Source organism: Trachemys scripta, chromosome 10 (assembly GCF_013100865.1).
Source record: "Trachemys scripta elegans isolate TJP31775 chromosome 10, CAS_Tse_1.0, whole genome shotgun sequence".
Lineage (NCBI taxonomy): Eukaryota > Metazoa > Chordata > Testudines > Emydidae > Trachemys > Trachemys scripta.
The window spans coordinates 31122510-31139598 of NC_048307.1; the positions used below are offsets into that span (position 1 = coordinate 31122510).

The following is a 17089-nucleotide window of genomic DNA, read 5'->3' on the forward strand; positions in this document are numbered from 1 at the left end:
AGATCAGGGCCTGTAACGGGGACTACAAAACCCATACTGAGCTTAGGCAGGAGAGGAGTGTGACGTTCCCCTGGTGTTATCTGGACTGATGATCTGCTAGGTCACTCCAACCCTCGACTCTGGGAGCCAGCCTTACCCTGCTCCGCTGTGAGAACCCCCACCCCCGGACTATTCACGCACAGACTCTAGCATGTAAGCTGCTCCCAGCTATGTGAGTGAGCACTTTTGGCCAACCGCTGCTTGGATTGTGCAACCAAATGACAGTAGCCAATATCTCCGGTCCCAGACACAACCCTAGGAACCTCCATCTTGCAGTGTCCAGTTATGCCTGCTGGATGCTGCAAGCTTGTATGAGTTCGTCAATTTAACAAAGAAATTGATATGTACCAGGCTTGTTATCCCAAGGGGAGTCTCTGACACGCTTCAAACCAAAGGCACTGCTTCAGGTAGAATACACAAACACATTTATTAACTACAAAAGATATAATCACTTAAAATCTAAGTCAAAGCACAAATCAGATTTGGTCAAATGAAATAAAAGCAAAACGCATTCTAAGCTGATCTTAACACTTTCAGTGCCCTTACAAACTTAGATGCTTCTCACCCCAGGCTGGCTGGTTGCCCTTCAACCACACTCTCCCCTTTCAGCAGCGCTTCAGCTGCTTGGTGGTGGTGTCTGTAGATGGAGGTGGACGAGAGAGAGCAGGGCAAACATTTCTCCCTTTTATAATGTCCTTTCTTCTTTCTTGGCTTTTCCCCCTCCCCACCCTTCAGAGTCAGGTGAGCATTACCTCATCGCAGTCCCAAGCTGACCAAGGGAATGGGGGTGACTCACTGGAGAGTCCAACAGATCCTTTGTTGCTGCCTAGGCCAGTGTCCTTTATTCCTATGAGGGTGGGCTGGGTTTGTCCCATACATGCCCTGATGAGGTGTGAACTGCCCCTCTGCTTCTGGAGAGTTTTGCCTGGGCTTGTTTTAAGCCATGAGGACATATTTTCAGCCTCATAACTATATACATGAAATTACAACCTATAACAGTACTATAACAACAATGCTCAGTGCATCGGGAGCCTTCCGGAGACACCCGACATGACAAACTTTGCATTGGATACCACACAATCATATTATAAGGATGAACACAGGGGTACAGGGTGTTCCCCTGAGGTACAGAGTGTCACAAGGAGCGTTTCCTATCTGCAGGCAAGCAGTTTAGCCACACCCACATGCAGCTGCCAGAGCTGTCAACCATGGAGGCGGGCACTCACAGCTGCGCTCAATAGAAGAAACAAGACATACTATTGTTATGCTTAAACAAAGCACACGAGATTTTTTATAGGGGAGAAGGCAACACGCCGCATTTATTGAGAATACAGCAGTTAGCAAATGCTTTTTAGTTACACACACAGTCCATGCACACAGATGATGTTGACAGTTACCAGTCCAGAATCTGGATCAATCTAGTGGCCAGCCAGATTGGTCGCAGAGGGGAGCCGGGCTCTGTCAGTCACGATCCAATGCTCCTGGAGTAGTGGCAAGCTGAACCCAAAGTCCCATGGCAAAGCACCCCGATTTTATAGTTTTTGTTTTTGTTTTTTTGAAGTTTATGGATTTTGCTGTGTTAGTTTTTGACTGGTTACTTTTTAATTGGTGTTATTTTTTATGTAAATATTTCAAACACCTCCGAGAGGGTCATTCTGTCCTGGATTTGATTTAATTAATTGTCTTTAGGGGTGCCAGCCTCCACCTTAGGGTTATTAATCAGCCCTTCCTCAATCATGGATGCACGTTGATGGTTTTCTGGAGTCAATAAGTTTTGATAAATGTTTTTGCTCCTTCTTTTTTGACCATCTGGTTACAATGGCCTTTACACCTTATTTTTTTCGATGCATGCATTTCTTATTCACACAAACAGTCTTTTACAGAGACCTTTGACAATACAAACAGCAGTATTTTATATCAAGCAAAAAGACGTAAATTAAACCTTTTATAACCAAAACAATTCACACTGAGGCCCAGGCCTTCAATGTTCCTCTAATCTACTTAACATAGACACAATACAGGATTCTGTCTCTTACTAACTAAACCTTAAAACAAAGAACTAAAAGGGCCCAATTTGTAATGCATATGGGAAACAGAATCCCATAGTCTTAGAGGGTCCTTCCTTTTTGCTATTCAAAAAGGGTGGCTGGCAGGATGAAATCAAATCATACATTAATTTTCACAGTACGGTTATAAAATCCTGCTCCTATACTATAAAGGAGGGAGTGCAGAGAAGGTTGGAGTGGAAGGTAGAAGAGCCTGGGACAGCAAAGGGGCAACATGCTGTACCAGGCTCCCTCCCCCAGCACAGTTAAGAGACTGAGGCATGCTTCCAGTCACAGTCAAAGAACTACCCTGACCAGGAACAAACTAAGGGGGGTCCCAGTGAGGGCAGAAGCCACCCTCCAAAGAAACAGATTCCGAAGGAGTCTGTGACAAGGCCCCATTATGCGAGGCAGTGTACAAGAAGTGAGAGGCAGCGGGTCAGGGCCCTCCTTCCTAGACAGGGCATCTGCCACCATGTTTTCTTTTCCCTTTATGAGCATGATTTCCATACAAGATTCTTGAAGTATATGGCTCCAGCACAGAAGCTTAGCATTTGAGCCTTTAGTTTTGCTTAGCCAGATCAATGGTGAATGATTTGTTAAGACCTTGAACTTCATATTGAAAAGTTAGGACCTTAGTTACTTAACGGCCCACACTACAGCATAGCATTCCTGGTCTATGATAGAATAATTCTGTTCAGTTGGTGTCAATTTTTTGCTTAAGAAAACAATTGTGTGCTTCTTGTTATTCTCCTGTTTGCATAAGCACAACACCTAGACCAATATCTGATACAACATCTGTACACAGTTCAAACATTTTGTCAAAATTAGGGTTAGCTTTTTAGACAAGATCTTTAGATGAGGTTTTCTTTAACTTATCAAATCTTTCCTGGCATGCTTTCATCCAAACAACTTTGTTTGGCTTAGTCTTTTTACATAAATCTGTGATTACAGATACATCACTGAACCCCCACACAAACCTTCTGTAACAATTTACAAGACCTATGAAAGATATGACCTCCTTTATGGTTTGGGATACAGACCAATTCACAATGGCTTCTACATTCAAAGGACCAGGAGATATTTGACCCTCCACGCACACTGAAACAGTCCCAGATAAGGAATTCTGGCTGCTCTAATTTTGCACTTAGAGGTTTTACGGTTAGGCCTGCCTTCTTGGGTTTTGACAGTACAACTCCCAGGTGTTTTGTGTTCAGCCCAAGTGTAGCTAAACACTGCAATATCATTCACATATGCTCTTGTGAAGTTCTGTTAACCATTTAACACTTGGTTAACCAGCCTCTGGAAGGTGGCCCCAGTATTAATTAAGCCAAACAGTAACATTGTGAACTCATAAACAACAAGGAGTCTGGTGGCACCTATGTAAAAAGACTAAGCCAAACAAAGTTGTTTGGATGAAAGCATGCCAGGAAAGATTTGATAAGTTAAAGAAAATCTCATCTAAAGATCTTGTCTAAAAAGCTAACCCTAATTTTGACAAAATGTTTGAATTGTGTACAGATGTTGTATCAGACATTGTGAACTCATAGAGTCCTATATCTGTGATGAAAGCAGATTTTTTCTGTGCATTCTCATCCAAAGGGATCTGCCAATAACCTTGAGTTAAATCAAAAGAACAGAGATATTTAGCTTTGCTTAAAATGTCCAGCACCTGACCAATTCTAGGCATGGGATATACATCTGGTACTGTAACCACATTGAGTTTTCTATAACCAACACAAAACCTTAATATGTTGTCTTTCTTAGGGACCAAGGCCACAGGTAATGCTCAAGAGCTATCAGACTTTAATTACTCCTAGGTCTAACATGTTCTGTATTTCTGCACAAATTTGTTCTTGTACCTTGCCAGTGGCCCTGTAGGGTCTGCTGGGAGGTGGCTGTGGTCCTTTTGTAATGATCTTATGAGTTAGCAAGTGTGTCTTTCCTTGCTTATTAGAAAATACCTCTTTGTATTCTTGCATTACTGACTTTTGATGTGTGTTACAATATTAACAGCCTTAGCTACATGAAAAAAAATCATTCCCAACAAGCATTTCAATAGGGATATTGTTCACCACCCCTACGGTCAAATCACTTTCTAAACCTTCCCACTCCACATGCACTTTAGCTAATGGCACAGGAATCCTAGATCCTCCCACTACCACAAGCTCTGCCATTCAGCCAGGTAACGTGTTAGTGTCTTGGATCACATTCTCTGCTTAACCAGAGAAATCTGTGCACTGGAGTCTTGCCACCCTATGCACTCTCTGTTATTGATCTTGATAAACGTAACAAATTCCATATCTAGCTCTGCAGGGCCAGCCCCCTTAAAACTCATCAGTAGGGCCCTACCAAATTCATGGTCCATTTTGGTAAATGTCACGGTCATAGGATTTTAAAATCGTAAATTTCATGATTTCAGCTATTTAAATCTGAAATTTCATAGTGTTGTAATTGTAGGGATCCTGACCCAAAAAGGAGTTGTGGGCGGGAGGGTCACAAGGTTATAGTAGGGGTAGCGCTGCCTTCAGAGCTGGGCAGCTGGAGAGCGGCGGCTGCTGGCCGGTAACGCAGCTCTGAAGGCAAAGCTGCCGCCAGCAGCAGCACACAAGGATGGCATGGTATGGTATTGTCACCCTTACTTCTGCGCTGCTGTTGGTGGGGCATTGCCTTCAGATATGGGCGCCCAACCAACAGCCGCTACTCTCCGGCCGCCCAGCTCTGAAGACAGTGTAGACATAAGAGTGGCAATACCGCAACTCCCCCTAAAATAACCTTGTGACTCCCCCTGCAATTCCCTTTTGGGTCAGGACCCCCAATTTGAGAAACGCTGGTCTCTCCCATGAAATCTGTATAGTATAGGATAAAAGGACACAAAAGACTAGATTTCACAGTCCGTGATGTGTTTTTCATGGCCGTGAATTTGGTAGGGCCCTACTCATCAGGTAAACTGCAGGTGCCTCTGGGGCTACTGTGCTGATGACAGCTGCATTTACATGGATTGGATAGGGCTTAGTTTCTTTCATCTTAGGGCACTGATTTTTCAGATGCTTAGTGGAGTTACACTGGTAAAACGTTCTTGGGCCCTCCCTTTTCATAGGAGGTTTGTGATGGGGATAACCAGGAGAGGAATAATTCTGGGGGGGAGGAAGGAGTGCTTAGGCTCCCAACTACCCTTCTTTTACCCAGGGGTAAAACAGGATCCCCCCTTTACACTGGGTTTGTGTCCCTCAGTCTGTAGCTTGCACTCATTGGACATCTTGGCTTGCTCAAAGGCATTAGCCAGCGTAGCCATCTCTGCTACAGATTTAGCCTATAGGCAATTTTTTACATTGTCAGTGCATATACTCAAGAAATGTTCTTGAGCAATGAGATCAAGCAATCAGTCATAATCTGCAACCCCTTTTCCCTTTACCCATTTTCTTATTAGGTCACACATCTTATAAACATATTCAGTATGACTCATGCAAGCACTCCCTTTAATAGGGTTACCATACGTCCTGTTTTTCCCGGACACGTCCAGCTTGTTGGTAATCAAACCCCCGTCCGGGGGGAATTGCCAAAAAGCCGAACATGTCCGGGAAAAATACCGCTGGCCGGGCACTTCCCCTCCCTGGCTCCAGCTGCTGTGCTCCTCCCCTGACTCTTCGGCTCTGTTTAAGAGCCGAGCTGCCCAAGCACTCCACCTTTGGGCAGCCCCCATGCCTCCGGACCCCGGGCCGCCGGCCGGGCACTTCCCCTCCCGGGCTCCAGCTGCTTTGCTCTGGCGGCGCAGGGTCCGGAGGCATGGGGGCTGCCCGAAGCCGGTAGCACTCGGGCAGCTTGGCTCTTAAACAGAGCTGAAGAGTCAGGGGAGGAGCACAGCAGCTGGAGCCCGGGAGGGGAAGTGCCCGGCCGGGGGCGCAGAGTCCGGAGGCATGGAGGCTGCCCGGCAAACCGTGAAGCCGGTAGCGCTCGGGCAGCCCTTTTCGCGTGGCTGGGAGGGAGGAGGGGGAGTTAGGGCGGGGACTTTGGGGAAGGGGCAGGGAATGGGCGGAGTTGGGGGCGGGAAGGGGTGGGGTTGGGGCGGGGCTGGGGGGGTGGGAAAGGGGCAGGGGCAAGGCCCGTGGAGTGTCCTCTTTTTTTATTTTTTAAATATGGTTTCTAAATTTTTCACCTATACACTTCAGGAGTGATTTTAAACCTTTGTAAAACAAAAACAACGTGGAGTAACACGGCTACCCATCTGAAACCTTTGTAAAAACAGGTTTCAGAATAGCAGCCGTGTTAGTCTGTATCCGCAAAAAGAACAGGAGTACTTGTGGCACCTTAGAGACTAACAAATTTATTAGAGCATAAGCTTTCGTGGACTACAGCCCACTTCTTCGGATGCATATGCATATGTTCTTTTTGTAAAAACAGTTTCCTTAAATATAAAATATATCAAAGCTTCCTGAATTGGCATTTCATTAAATACATTCAAAACTTTAATAACAGTTTTGAAACCAGTATGAGGACTTTTTTGTCCTCAGGAATCTTATGAACTTCACATAGCTTTTCAAAAGTGGTGAAGTACTCCTCAATGCAGTCTGTCTCCTTCTATGCAGACATAACTAGTCCCAGCTGTGGATAATCTTGACTGGAGGATGTCGGTGACTCTGGGATCTTCCCATGTTTTTCTCTCCACTCCAGATGATATTGTCTCTCCTTCTCATTATTTCAATTCCAGGGCTCTTCTGCTTCTTCAGCTTCCCATGCAGCACATGCTTCTTTCTCCTATGTGCCAAGGCAGTACCTGCTTCTTTTAGTCTCAATTCTGTCGGCCACTTCTGGTGCTGGAGTTCCCTTTTTTTTCTGCTTCCAATCTGGCCATATCTAACTTTCCAATTGTTTCACTGCTCATTTTTATGCCTCATTGTTTCTATTTCCGTTACCCGAAATAAACAAACAGAAAACAACTGTAACCTCTTTTTGACTGTTTCTAGCTACCGCACTTGAGACTCACTTAAAATTGCTATACCAGTGCTTAAAGTGTAAACTTCACTTAAAATAACAAGCTGTGCATATTCCTTTGTCCACTGCACCACGGTGCCATTACCCAGGATACAATCTGGACTGAAGAACAGCTGTGACCTATCAGTTCTCCAACCTGTGGTGCCTTTTACACTGCTTTGCTGTGAGAGTTACCACTCCTGGTCTTCTCACACAAAGCCTCCAGCATATACATGACTCCCAGTTATACTGTAACAGTGCTACAGCCAGTCAGTCTTTCATTACACTGCAGAGCAGTACCAGCAAATTCCCAGTACCAGACTTCCCCGAGAAATGTGCATCTTGTACTGCCAAGCCCTCTCCTGGACAACACAGCACATATAAAGTCCATCATTTTATTAATAGAAAATGATATGCACAAATCCTGTTATCTCAAATGGAATTTCCCAAAGACTTCAATCCAAGCACACTGGTTTACAATAAAACAATAAAACAAGTTTATTTACTTAACTAAAGAAAGATAGCTTCTAAGCGATTACAAGTAATGAGGCATAAAAGTCATAGCTGGTTACAAGAAAATGAAAATAAAGAGCAATTAATACCTAACTTAACAAAGCTAAGTGAATTCGAAGTAAAAGTCTCTCTCACCACATGCTTCAGCAGTCTTACTAGCTGAATTCTTTCAGACAGGATCCTTTCCTCATTCTAAAGCTGTTTCTTTGTTCCTCAGGCATTGTGGCTACCGTGGGTAGAGAGAAAGGGAGGAATAACTTGGGACATCTGTTCCCCTTTCTTATATTTTCCCTCTTCTTTGAGAATCATCTCCAGATGAGGTTCTGGAGACAGAAAGTCTGTGGGGACAGGAACCTCCAGCTGTTTCTTTGTCAACAGGTACATTTCTCATTTACATCCTCTTTTCTGCCAAAGAACGGCCACTTAACCAAGTAATAGTCCATCTGATCTTGTTGACACCTGGCCACGGCATCAGCTAACCTTTTGTCTCTGAGGAACTGGTTTGTGGCTACTTTTCTAAACTTGTATATGTCTCAGTAATGTCATACAGTAGAATTTTATAACTTTACATAGAGTGTTGCCGCACATATTTTACCAGGACAATAATGATCAGCAAATTATGAGTTTTCAATTGATACCTCACAAAGCATACTTTGTACAAAATTTATCATAATCTTGAAAAAGGGGTGAATATGAATCATCACGAAGAAAAGGAAAACTCCACAACAAGGCAACGCCGCTCACCCCCACCCACCAATAACACCCCTTGTAACACCATGAGGGAAAGCCACAGCACACTCTTTTTAAAGTTACCTATATTTTCCTTTCCTGCCATATGGGAAAAAACAAACCAATATTCTTGCTCTTTGTCCCAAAGTCTTTTTAAACAAAGTCCAAGTCACAGCAGGGCTCCTTAACCCTGTCTAGTAGCTTGGCTGTTCCAGTCCCAGAAGCACTTAGCAGGGCATCTCCTGTTCCTTTTGTCTTCTTCAGGAAAGAAAGTTAACAAGCCCCGACTGCTACTAAACTCTATGTATTAACAAACACTTCCTTCTGTTTGTTTTAAACCTGCTGCCTAATAATTTCATTGGGTGACCCTTGGTTCTTGTGCTATGTGAAGGGGTAAACAACACTTAATTGTTCTGGCCAACCTTGGGGCCAAGAGCCTGCCCAGCTCAGTCACATCCCTCGTGATTCCAGATCACTATTGGGTTGAAGACCCCAGTACATTTTGCCCTTTCATTTCTTTCATTCATTTTATTACTGGTGATATCTGCATGGAACCAGGATCTTTGGTCTATAAGAGTTTACCAGATGCTGCTCATTGTCTAGACTACATTTGTGACAACACAATAAGCTGCTGTGAAGAAGAATGTGATGTCACAAAAAGAAAGTTAGGTGGAGAATGAAACGAGAGTCCTATTTCCATGCTTATATCACTAGTGGTAATAAACAAGAGAAATACGGAAAATAATGGCTACACAAGCAGAATCATCTAAGTAAGGGTTTATTTATTTATTTGTTTCATTTCTCAATAAAGTGAATAGTCTGGGTATGTCTACATTGCCAAAAAAAAAAAAAGGCAAGTCTCAGAGCCCGGGTCAACTGACTCTAGCTTGTGCCATGGGAGTAAAAATAACAGTCTAGAGCAGTGGTTCTCAAACTTTTGTACTGGTGACCCCTTTCACATAGCAAGCCACTGGGTGTGACCCCCCTTACAAATTAAAAACACTTTTTTATATATTTAACACTATTATAAATGATGAAGGCGAAGCAGGGTTTGGGATGGAGGCTGACAGCTCGCGATTCCCCCATGTAATAACCTCACGACCCCCTCAGGGGTCCTGACCCCCAGTTTGAGAACCCCTGGTCTAGATGTTCCTGCTTGGGCTGGAGCCCAGAGTTTGACACTCTCCCTCTACCCAGACTCTGCATCACTGTCCACTTTTATACTCTGTTAATAAATACAAGCATTAGCCCAGTTTCCATAATATGAAAAGTGCTGGTGACCTTGCATCTTACCGGTTTCTTTGTTGAAGTAATATTAAATATTCATCATGCTTCTCATCAAAGTCAGTCACCATGTCCTTAATGTAAACCTGAAACAAGAAAATATAACTGGAGTAGTGGAGTAAGGAAATGGTTCAGAACACAAAGATTACTCTCCTAGCATCAGTAATAAAGAAGGCGGCTATATTCTAATGTTGAAGAACATTAAAACCCTCAACAGAGGAAACAAGGAAAACAATGCTGCACTACCTCCTAAAGAGATAGACTAGGGGCACGGCTACACTAGCGAGTTTACAGTGGCACAGCTGCACCAATGCAGCTGAGCTGTTGTAAGCTCTCTAATGAAGCTGTTCTAAACTGATAAGAGAGTGCTCTCCCATTGGCTTAACTACTCCAGCCCCCACGAGTGCTCTCCAGCCATAGCTATGTCAGCAGGAGAAGCCACTGTTCACACCGGAGCTTATGTTGGTGTAAACGTCTGTCTCTCGGGGGGGGGAGGGTGATTTATTCACCCCCTGAACCCTGAGTGACATAAATTATGCCGACATAAGCTGTAGCGTAGACATAGCCTAAGTAATTATTTAGTTGGAGTACTGCCCACTATGCGTGAGATGCCTTCCAAACACTTAAGAAGTAACATCCCTGCTCCAAGGGGATGCACAATTTAAGGACAAACAAGTAAACAACTTTCAGGGAAAGGGGAATAACAAAAGACAATATATACAAGCTGTTAACTAATAGATCTTTTCCTCCTCTGTGTACTATGAGATTTCTCAATTTGCAAGGCATGAATTAAATAATTCACACTTGTTATTGCACAGTGTATTTTCTTAAAATAACTCACATTACTGGCCTACTTTGCAAGAATGTATTGTTTAATTGCTGCTTTAACATAGGAGTTTTCATAAAACAAAACAGTGACTCGAATACACTGAATTTATAGTAAAAAAAAAAAAAAAAAAAAAAAAAAAAAGGAAGCACCAGAAATATTTTCACAATTCTAAACTTGAAAAACAGTTGTATTTTATCTCAATTGACAATACAGTATAAGGACTTTGTAGTCTGATTTGTATTTTACAGTTCCCAGTGGAATCTTAGCATGTAGCTGTAACCCACACACCGCCTGAGTGTGGTGTTCTGTCCCATCTAATGGCACTGAGACCACTTAGAGAAAAAGATTAATGGGTCTGCTAACAGCCACATGACTTTTGGCTGATGCATTTAGCCCCAGAGATCCCAGGTTTGATCCCGCCCGACGACAACTGGAGTCTGTCAGTGTTACATAGCAACTAATCAGGACTGATTCAACTCCCATTGAAGTCAATCTGAGTCTTTCCACTGACTTAATAAGAATTGAATTGGTCCTCAGAACAGAAAATGTGAGATTGTTTAGAACATCTACTGAAAATACACAAACATATACTTTTACAAGCTGGTGAGCTCATGTGTATTATGAGGCAAACTAATTCATACCCTAATGTCTCTTATTGTTATTAGAGAAATCTTTCTGAGTTATTTTATTATCTCATTTACTTACGATGTTTTTGTTTCATTTTTAAACTATAAAACAATTACTTTGGAATGGGGAAGAATTAAGGGGTTATGCAAAGTATTCTTCAACTAGGAAACATACACTAGCAGAAGAATAAAACGAATCAGTAGAGAAAAGTTTATAAATGCTAACCTTTCAGCAGCAGTTTGTGGTCCAGCAGCCAATTACAACTCGGTTTACAATTAAAAGAAGACACTGAACACCTAGCTTTGTTTTTCCATTTAAAAGTGAAAGCTAAAAGTAGTTGTAGCATTACAACTTGGAAAGGAGCTCATTGGGGAGTGGAGGCAGTAGCAACCCTCCACCTCCACAACACCACTTTGTTTCTCTTCTTAAATTCCCAAGAAAATAAACTGGGACGCTTAAACCAGTTTCCAGTTCAGGCCCGTAAAGTAAACTTCATTTTAAATGCTGCCCGTTTCTCTCAAACTTGGCTGTCAGAGGGAACCAGTACTTCCCTTTGAAATGATGCAATATATATTGTGTTTCTTTCTAAGGAGGTTTAAAGAGATGTGCAACATGAAGGATGCAATAAGGCAGAAGCTAGGGTTCAGGCTGACAGTTGAATACAGATTACAAGAACATATTTCAAGTTACCAGGCCTCTCTCAACAGTTACAGTCCAGGGTGATACTCCTGATGCATCTCCAATACATGTCAATAAAGTAAAAAGTTTACTCCCTTCAGCCTCTATATGCATATAAACCACTTGAATACTTACACACTGAAAAGTAACAGAGGGGTAGCCGTGTTAGTCTTGATTTGTAAAAAGTGACAAAGGGTCCTATGGCACCTTATAGACTAACAGATGTATTGGAGCATAAGCTTTTGTGGGTGAATACCCACTTCGTCAGACACATGACACTGAAAAGCTTAATTTACACACTGAAATAAGGATTTTATATAGTTTCTTATAAAAAATAAACAATATATTCTTGACTTTGCTAGCCTGCATGGTATCTGTGAATATGATCTCCCCAGTTCATTAGTTATCCACTCAATCTTCCAGAAATGACATCTTAGGCCTGGTCTACACTACACAGTTAGATTGACATAGGGCAACTATTGTACACACTACAGTCTTGCTCATGCTGATGTAAGCGCCCTACAACACCAACATCATAACTTCACCTCCATGAGAAGCGTAGGTCTTATGTCAGTGTAGTTAGGGTGATGCAGTGTCAATATAGACACTGCATTACTTACATGGGCTGTTGGTTGTCTTGTCAATTTCACAGCTCCATGCTACTCAGAGCCATGAAATTTACAAGAAAGCCTGACTCCCCACCTCACTGCTGCCCTGTCTCCACTCCAAGTTGAGCTGCCAGCCAGGCTCCCAGCTTGGGCTGCAGCCTGGACTCCCCACTGAGAGCCTCTCTACTCTCCAGTGTCCCGGTTCTCTGCTCCTGTCAGGGAGTCCGGCTGCATCATCGCTCCCAGCTCAGAGCCTGGCTGCCCCTCTGGGCTCTTGGTTCCCTGCCAGGAGCACAGCAGCTGACCGGACACTCTGGATCTCCCTGCTGGAGATGATAAACCCCAGGTGGTTTCCCCCCACTGCCAATGGGGAACTGGAAGGCGAGTAGCCCGGTGGGAAGTTGTGCAGAGCTGAAAGCCCTGGCTCTCACCCCCTCACACTGCCCTTCTTCAGTCGGTGGAAGCGCTCCTGGTGAGGACGCACACCACCAACAGAAGGAGGACAGTGTGGACATCAGCAACCACAGTCATTACTGCAGTGGCTGTAAGTCGACCTTACCTAGGAAGACTTAAGATTGTAGTGTAGACATGCATAAGACCTGAATTTCTAATGCAAAGGAAAAAAACCCTCTTTTTTCTCCTGTTCACATATAACCTCTAAAACAGTGCTGGGCAATCTGCAGCCCGTCAGGTTAATCCGCCTGCGGCCGCAGGACAGTTTGTTTACATCGGCCGTCCGCAGGCACAGCCGCCCGCATCTCCTAGTAGCCGCGGTTCGCCGTTCCCGGCCAATGGGAGGTGCGGAAGAGACATTCCTTCGTTCCATGTCGATATTAATTTAAACGCACAGCGCTGTTTGAAATGTCTGCAGGCAGGAGACGGGTTGTAAGAGCCCCTGGAAAGCTGCTGTTTGGGGCAGAGGCGAAGGCCCAACTCCTCAGCCTGGGTTTTTAAGCTGAACACCGATCGCTGTTCCGGGGCAATGGCGGGGTGGGGCCAGAACAAACATTGTTACATTGCGGCCGGAGCCCCTCATCGCACAAGCACCAGAGCCCGCCGGCGGGCCTCCCTCCCCATCCCGGCCGGGCCTCCCCGCTCTCCCAATCCCGTCCTCCCCGCTCACCCCAGGCCCGTAATTCGCCTTCCACTCGGAGCCTCCCCTCTGCACCCCGTCCCCACTCCTCCGCTGCTTCACCCCGGAGCCTCCCCGCCCGCCCCGTACCGTGTCTCTTTCCCGCTAGCCGCGACACCGACAACTCTGCCGTCCTCCCTGTTTACCAGTTCCCTTGGTTACCGTCGCGACTAGCAAACCTCACTTCCGGAGCGACTCTGTGACGCAAAATGAAGACGCGCAGGCGCAGTAGAGCTCATCGGATCGGCGTAGGGTCCGTCGGGAGGGTGGCGGCGGGATGGAGGCGCTGTGGGCTCTGCTGGACGAGGTGGCCCTGGAGGGTCTGGATGGGATCACGCTGGACACTTTATGGCACCGGCTGAGCAGCCGCGTCCCGCCCTTCCCGCTGCCCCTGGAGCCCGCCACGCAGCAGCTCCTGTGGGGTGCACTGAGCGCCCAGCCCGGCCTCAGCTTCTACCTGTTACCGCGGGAGCGGCCCCCCCTCCGCCTGCACGATCGGTGAGGGGCGGCCGTGAGGGAAGGGGAGGGGGGCTGTGACATTCAGGGGTGCAGTCCAAACCGGTGAGAGGCTGTTTCACCCCTGCCCTGCAGACTTGGGTGCCTCAGAAAGCTTTGCTGCTATACCTCCCCCGGGCTACTCACGTTCTTCCAGTATGCAGGTAACACCCTGAGTGTCTGGGTATGGCTACAACCTACCCCAGTCACACATCAGACACAGCCTGGTTTCCACTTGCATGGTGACCCCAACACAATCCTAGGCCTGGGTTAAGAACATAAGAAAGGCCGTACCGGGTCAGACCAAAGGTCCATCTAGCCCAGTATCCTGTCTGCCAACAGTGGCCAATGCCAGGTGCCCCAGAGGGAGTGAACCTAACAGGCAATGATCAAGTGATCTCTCTCCTGCCATCCATCACCACCCTCTGAAAAACAGAGGCTAGGGACACCATTCCTTTCCTATCCTGGTTAATAGCCATTAATGGACTTAACCTCCATGAATTTATCCGGTTCTCTTTTAAATCCTGTTATAGTCCTAGCCTTCACAATCTCCTCAGGCAAGGAGTTCCACAAGTTGACTGTGCGCTGTGTGAAGAAGAACTTCCTTTTATTTGTTTTAAACCTGCTGCCCATTAACTTCATTTGCTGGCCCCTAGTTCTTATATTGTGGGAACAAGTAAATAACTTTTCCTTATTCACTTTCTCCACATCACTCATGATTTTATATACCTCTATCATATCCCCCCTTAGTCTCCTCTTTTCCAAGCTGAAAAGTCCTAGCCTCTTTAATCTCTCCTCACATGGGACCCGTTCCAAACCCCAGTCATTTTAGTTACCCTTCTCTGAACCTTTTCTAATGCCAGTATAGCTTTTTTGAGATGAGACCACATCTCTACGCAGTATTCAAGATGTGGGCGTACCATGGATTTATATAAGGGCAATAAGCTATTCTGCGTCTTAGTCTCTATCCCCTTTTTAATGGTTCCTAACATCCTTTTTGCTTTTTTGACTGCCACTGTGCACTGCGTGGATGTCGTCAGAAAACTATCCACGATGACTCCAAGATCTTTTTCCTGATTAGTTGTAGCTCAATTAGCCCCCATCGTATTGTATGTATAGTTGGGGTTATTTTTCCCAATGTGCATTACTTTACATTTATCCATATTAAATTTCATTTGCCATTTTGTTGCCCAGTCACTTAGTTTTGTGAGATCTTTTTGAAGTTCTTCACAGTCTGCTTTGGTCTTAACTATCTTGAGCAGTTTTGTATCATCTGCAAACTTTGCCACCTCACTTTTTACCCCTTTCTCCAGATCATTTATGAAAAAGTTGAATAGGATTGGACCTAGGACTGACCCTCGGGGAACACCACTAGTTATCCCTCTCCATTCTGAAAATATACCATTTATTCCTACCCTTTGTTCCCTGTCTTTTAATCAGTTCTCAATCCATGAAAGGATCTTCCCTCTTATCCCATGACAACTTAATTTACGTAAGAGCCTTTGGTGAGGGACCTTGTCAAAGGCTTTCTGGAAATTTAAGTACACTTTGTCCCCTGGATCCCCCTTGTCCACATGTTTGTTGACCCCTTCAAAGAAATCTAATAGGTTAGTAAGACACATTTTGGTTTCCCCCAAAAATGTGTGTTCTGCACGGTCCAGCCCTCTCCCGTACAGTCCTCATATATTAGGTCCATCCCCCTCTAGGGGGATCAATTTGCAACAGTTGCTACCTTAAATGAAGTTACCCAGGCAATTCACAACGCTGGATTAGTTTTAATTGAAGAATAAAACTAGTTTATTTAACTACAAGCAGATAATTTGTGAGTACAAGTGTATGGCATAAGTCAGAAATGGTTACAAGAGAAATACATATAACATGCTTCTTAGTACTAACCTTAACAAACGTGTTTTCAGTAACGTTGCTGACCAAACTCTCAGGACAGGATCTGCTCCCAAACTCCAACAGCTGTTTCTTTTGGCCTCTTAGTTGAAAAGGAGAGAGATGAATAGGGAGAGAGAACTTGAGGTGTTTTTGCCCCTCACTTTTATAGTTCAGTTGCCCTTTGAAATTGTCTTTTCTGAGGGATAAAGTTCATTTCTGTTATGAGGACCGAGATAAAGAGGCTGATGATGGTACAGGTTCGATGCTGCTGTTTGCTAAGAAGCAGATCTGTTTGTTCCTGTCCATCCTCCATCTCCTCCCCTCCCCCTGCTTCCTTGCCCAAGAATGGCCACTTGATAGGTGATTGCCCATCGGCTTTGATGACACTTGGCTAGAGGCATCAGTTTGTCCTTTGTCTTTGAGAATCAGGTTTACCCTCCCCAGACTTGTCTGATAAACACATTTCAGCCATGATTTCAGCTTATGTTTATAATGTTGCTACTTGCATTGCACCCTGAGGATATTGACCAACGAGTTATTAGTTTTCAAATGATACCTTACAAGGCATATTTTATACAAAGATTATTACAGTGATGTGTAGGGTGTGAATACAGGGGTGCATTTGGTCACGGGTGAAATGGGTGGGATGTCGGGATGGGGCTGCCAAGGGTGAAGTGGGTGTGGGTATAGGGTGGGCTGGCAGGGTGTGTGGAAGGGGGTTTGGTTGGTTAGGGTGCGACTGGGAGAGCGTGTGTTTGGGGGGGTTGGTTGGTTGGTTAGGGTAGGCGGGTGGGACTGGCATGGGGGAGGTGAAGTGGGTGAGGGTTGGGTGCTAAGTTCCCCCTAAGCTGCGCAGCAAGCTATAAAGGGCCGCGCAGGCACAGGGGCCTGGCGGGGAGCAAGTTGAGGTGCTCAGGGGTGCCCCGGGTCTCTCCCCTGGCCCCAGGGCTCCTGCTGCCGGGGAGAGGGCTGCGGGGAGTCCTCTGGCCCCAGCCCAGAGGCAGCCTGCACCCCAAACTCCTCATCCCAGCCCCACTCCAGAGCCCACACCCCTGCGCACTGCCCCAGCCCTGAGCCCCTTCCCACACCCTCAAAACCTCATCCTTGCCCTGCCCCCCAGAGCCCTCACCCCAACCCTCTGCCCCAGCCCTGAGCCCCCTCCCACACCCCAAACTCCCCAGCCCCACTGCAGAGCCTGCACCCCCAGCCAGAGCCCTCACACCCCCCCCCCCCCCCCCCCCCCCCCCCCCCCCCC

The 17089-nt window shown here is 45.5% G+C and overlaps 2 protein-coding genes across 4 annotated transcripts in view; one reads left to right on the plus strand and one right to left on the minus strand.

Annotated features, from left to right (window-relative positions):
* KATNIP (katanin interacting protein) overlaps window positions 1–13624 on the minus strand; it is a 189030-nt gene extending 175406 nt beyond the window's left edge. The window contains exons 1-2 of one of the 3 annotated variants that reach the window (XM_034783910.1): window positions 13546–13624; window positions 9591–9667 (exon numbers count right to left, since the gene is read on the minus strand). In XM_034783910.1, coding sequence (XP_034639801.1) covers window positions 9591–9652 — 62 coding nt within the window. In that variant the 5' untranslated portion in view covers window positions 9653–9667; window positions 13546–13624. The remainder of the gene's footprint in view (window positions 1–9590; window positions 9668–13545) is intronic. The other 2 variants (XM_034783906.1, XM_034783907.1) reach the window with 2 other exon arrangements.
* A 50-nt stretch (window positions 13625–13674) lies between these two features.
* GTF3C1 (general transcription factor IIIC subunit 1) overlaps window positions 13675–17089 on the plus strand; it is a 78457-nt gene continuing 75042 nt past the window's right edge. Inside the window, 1 exon segment of the mRNA XM_034783911.1 lies at window positions 13675–13953. Coding sequence (XP_034639802.1) covers window positions 13733–13953 — 221 coding nt within the window. The 5' untranslated portion in view covers window positions 13675–13732.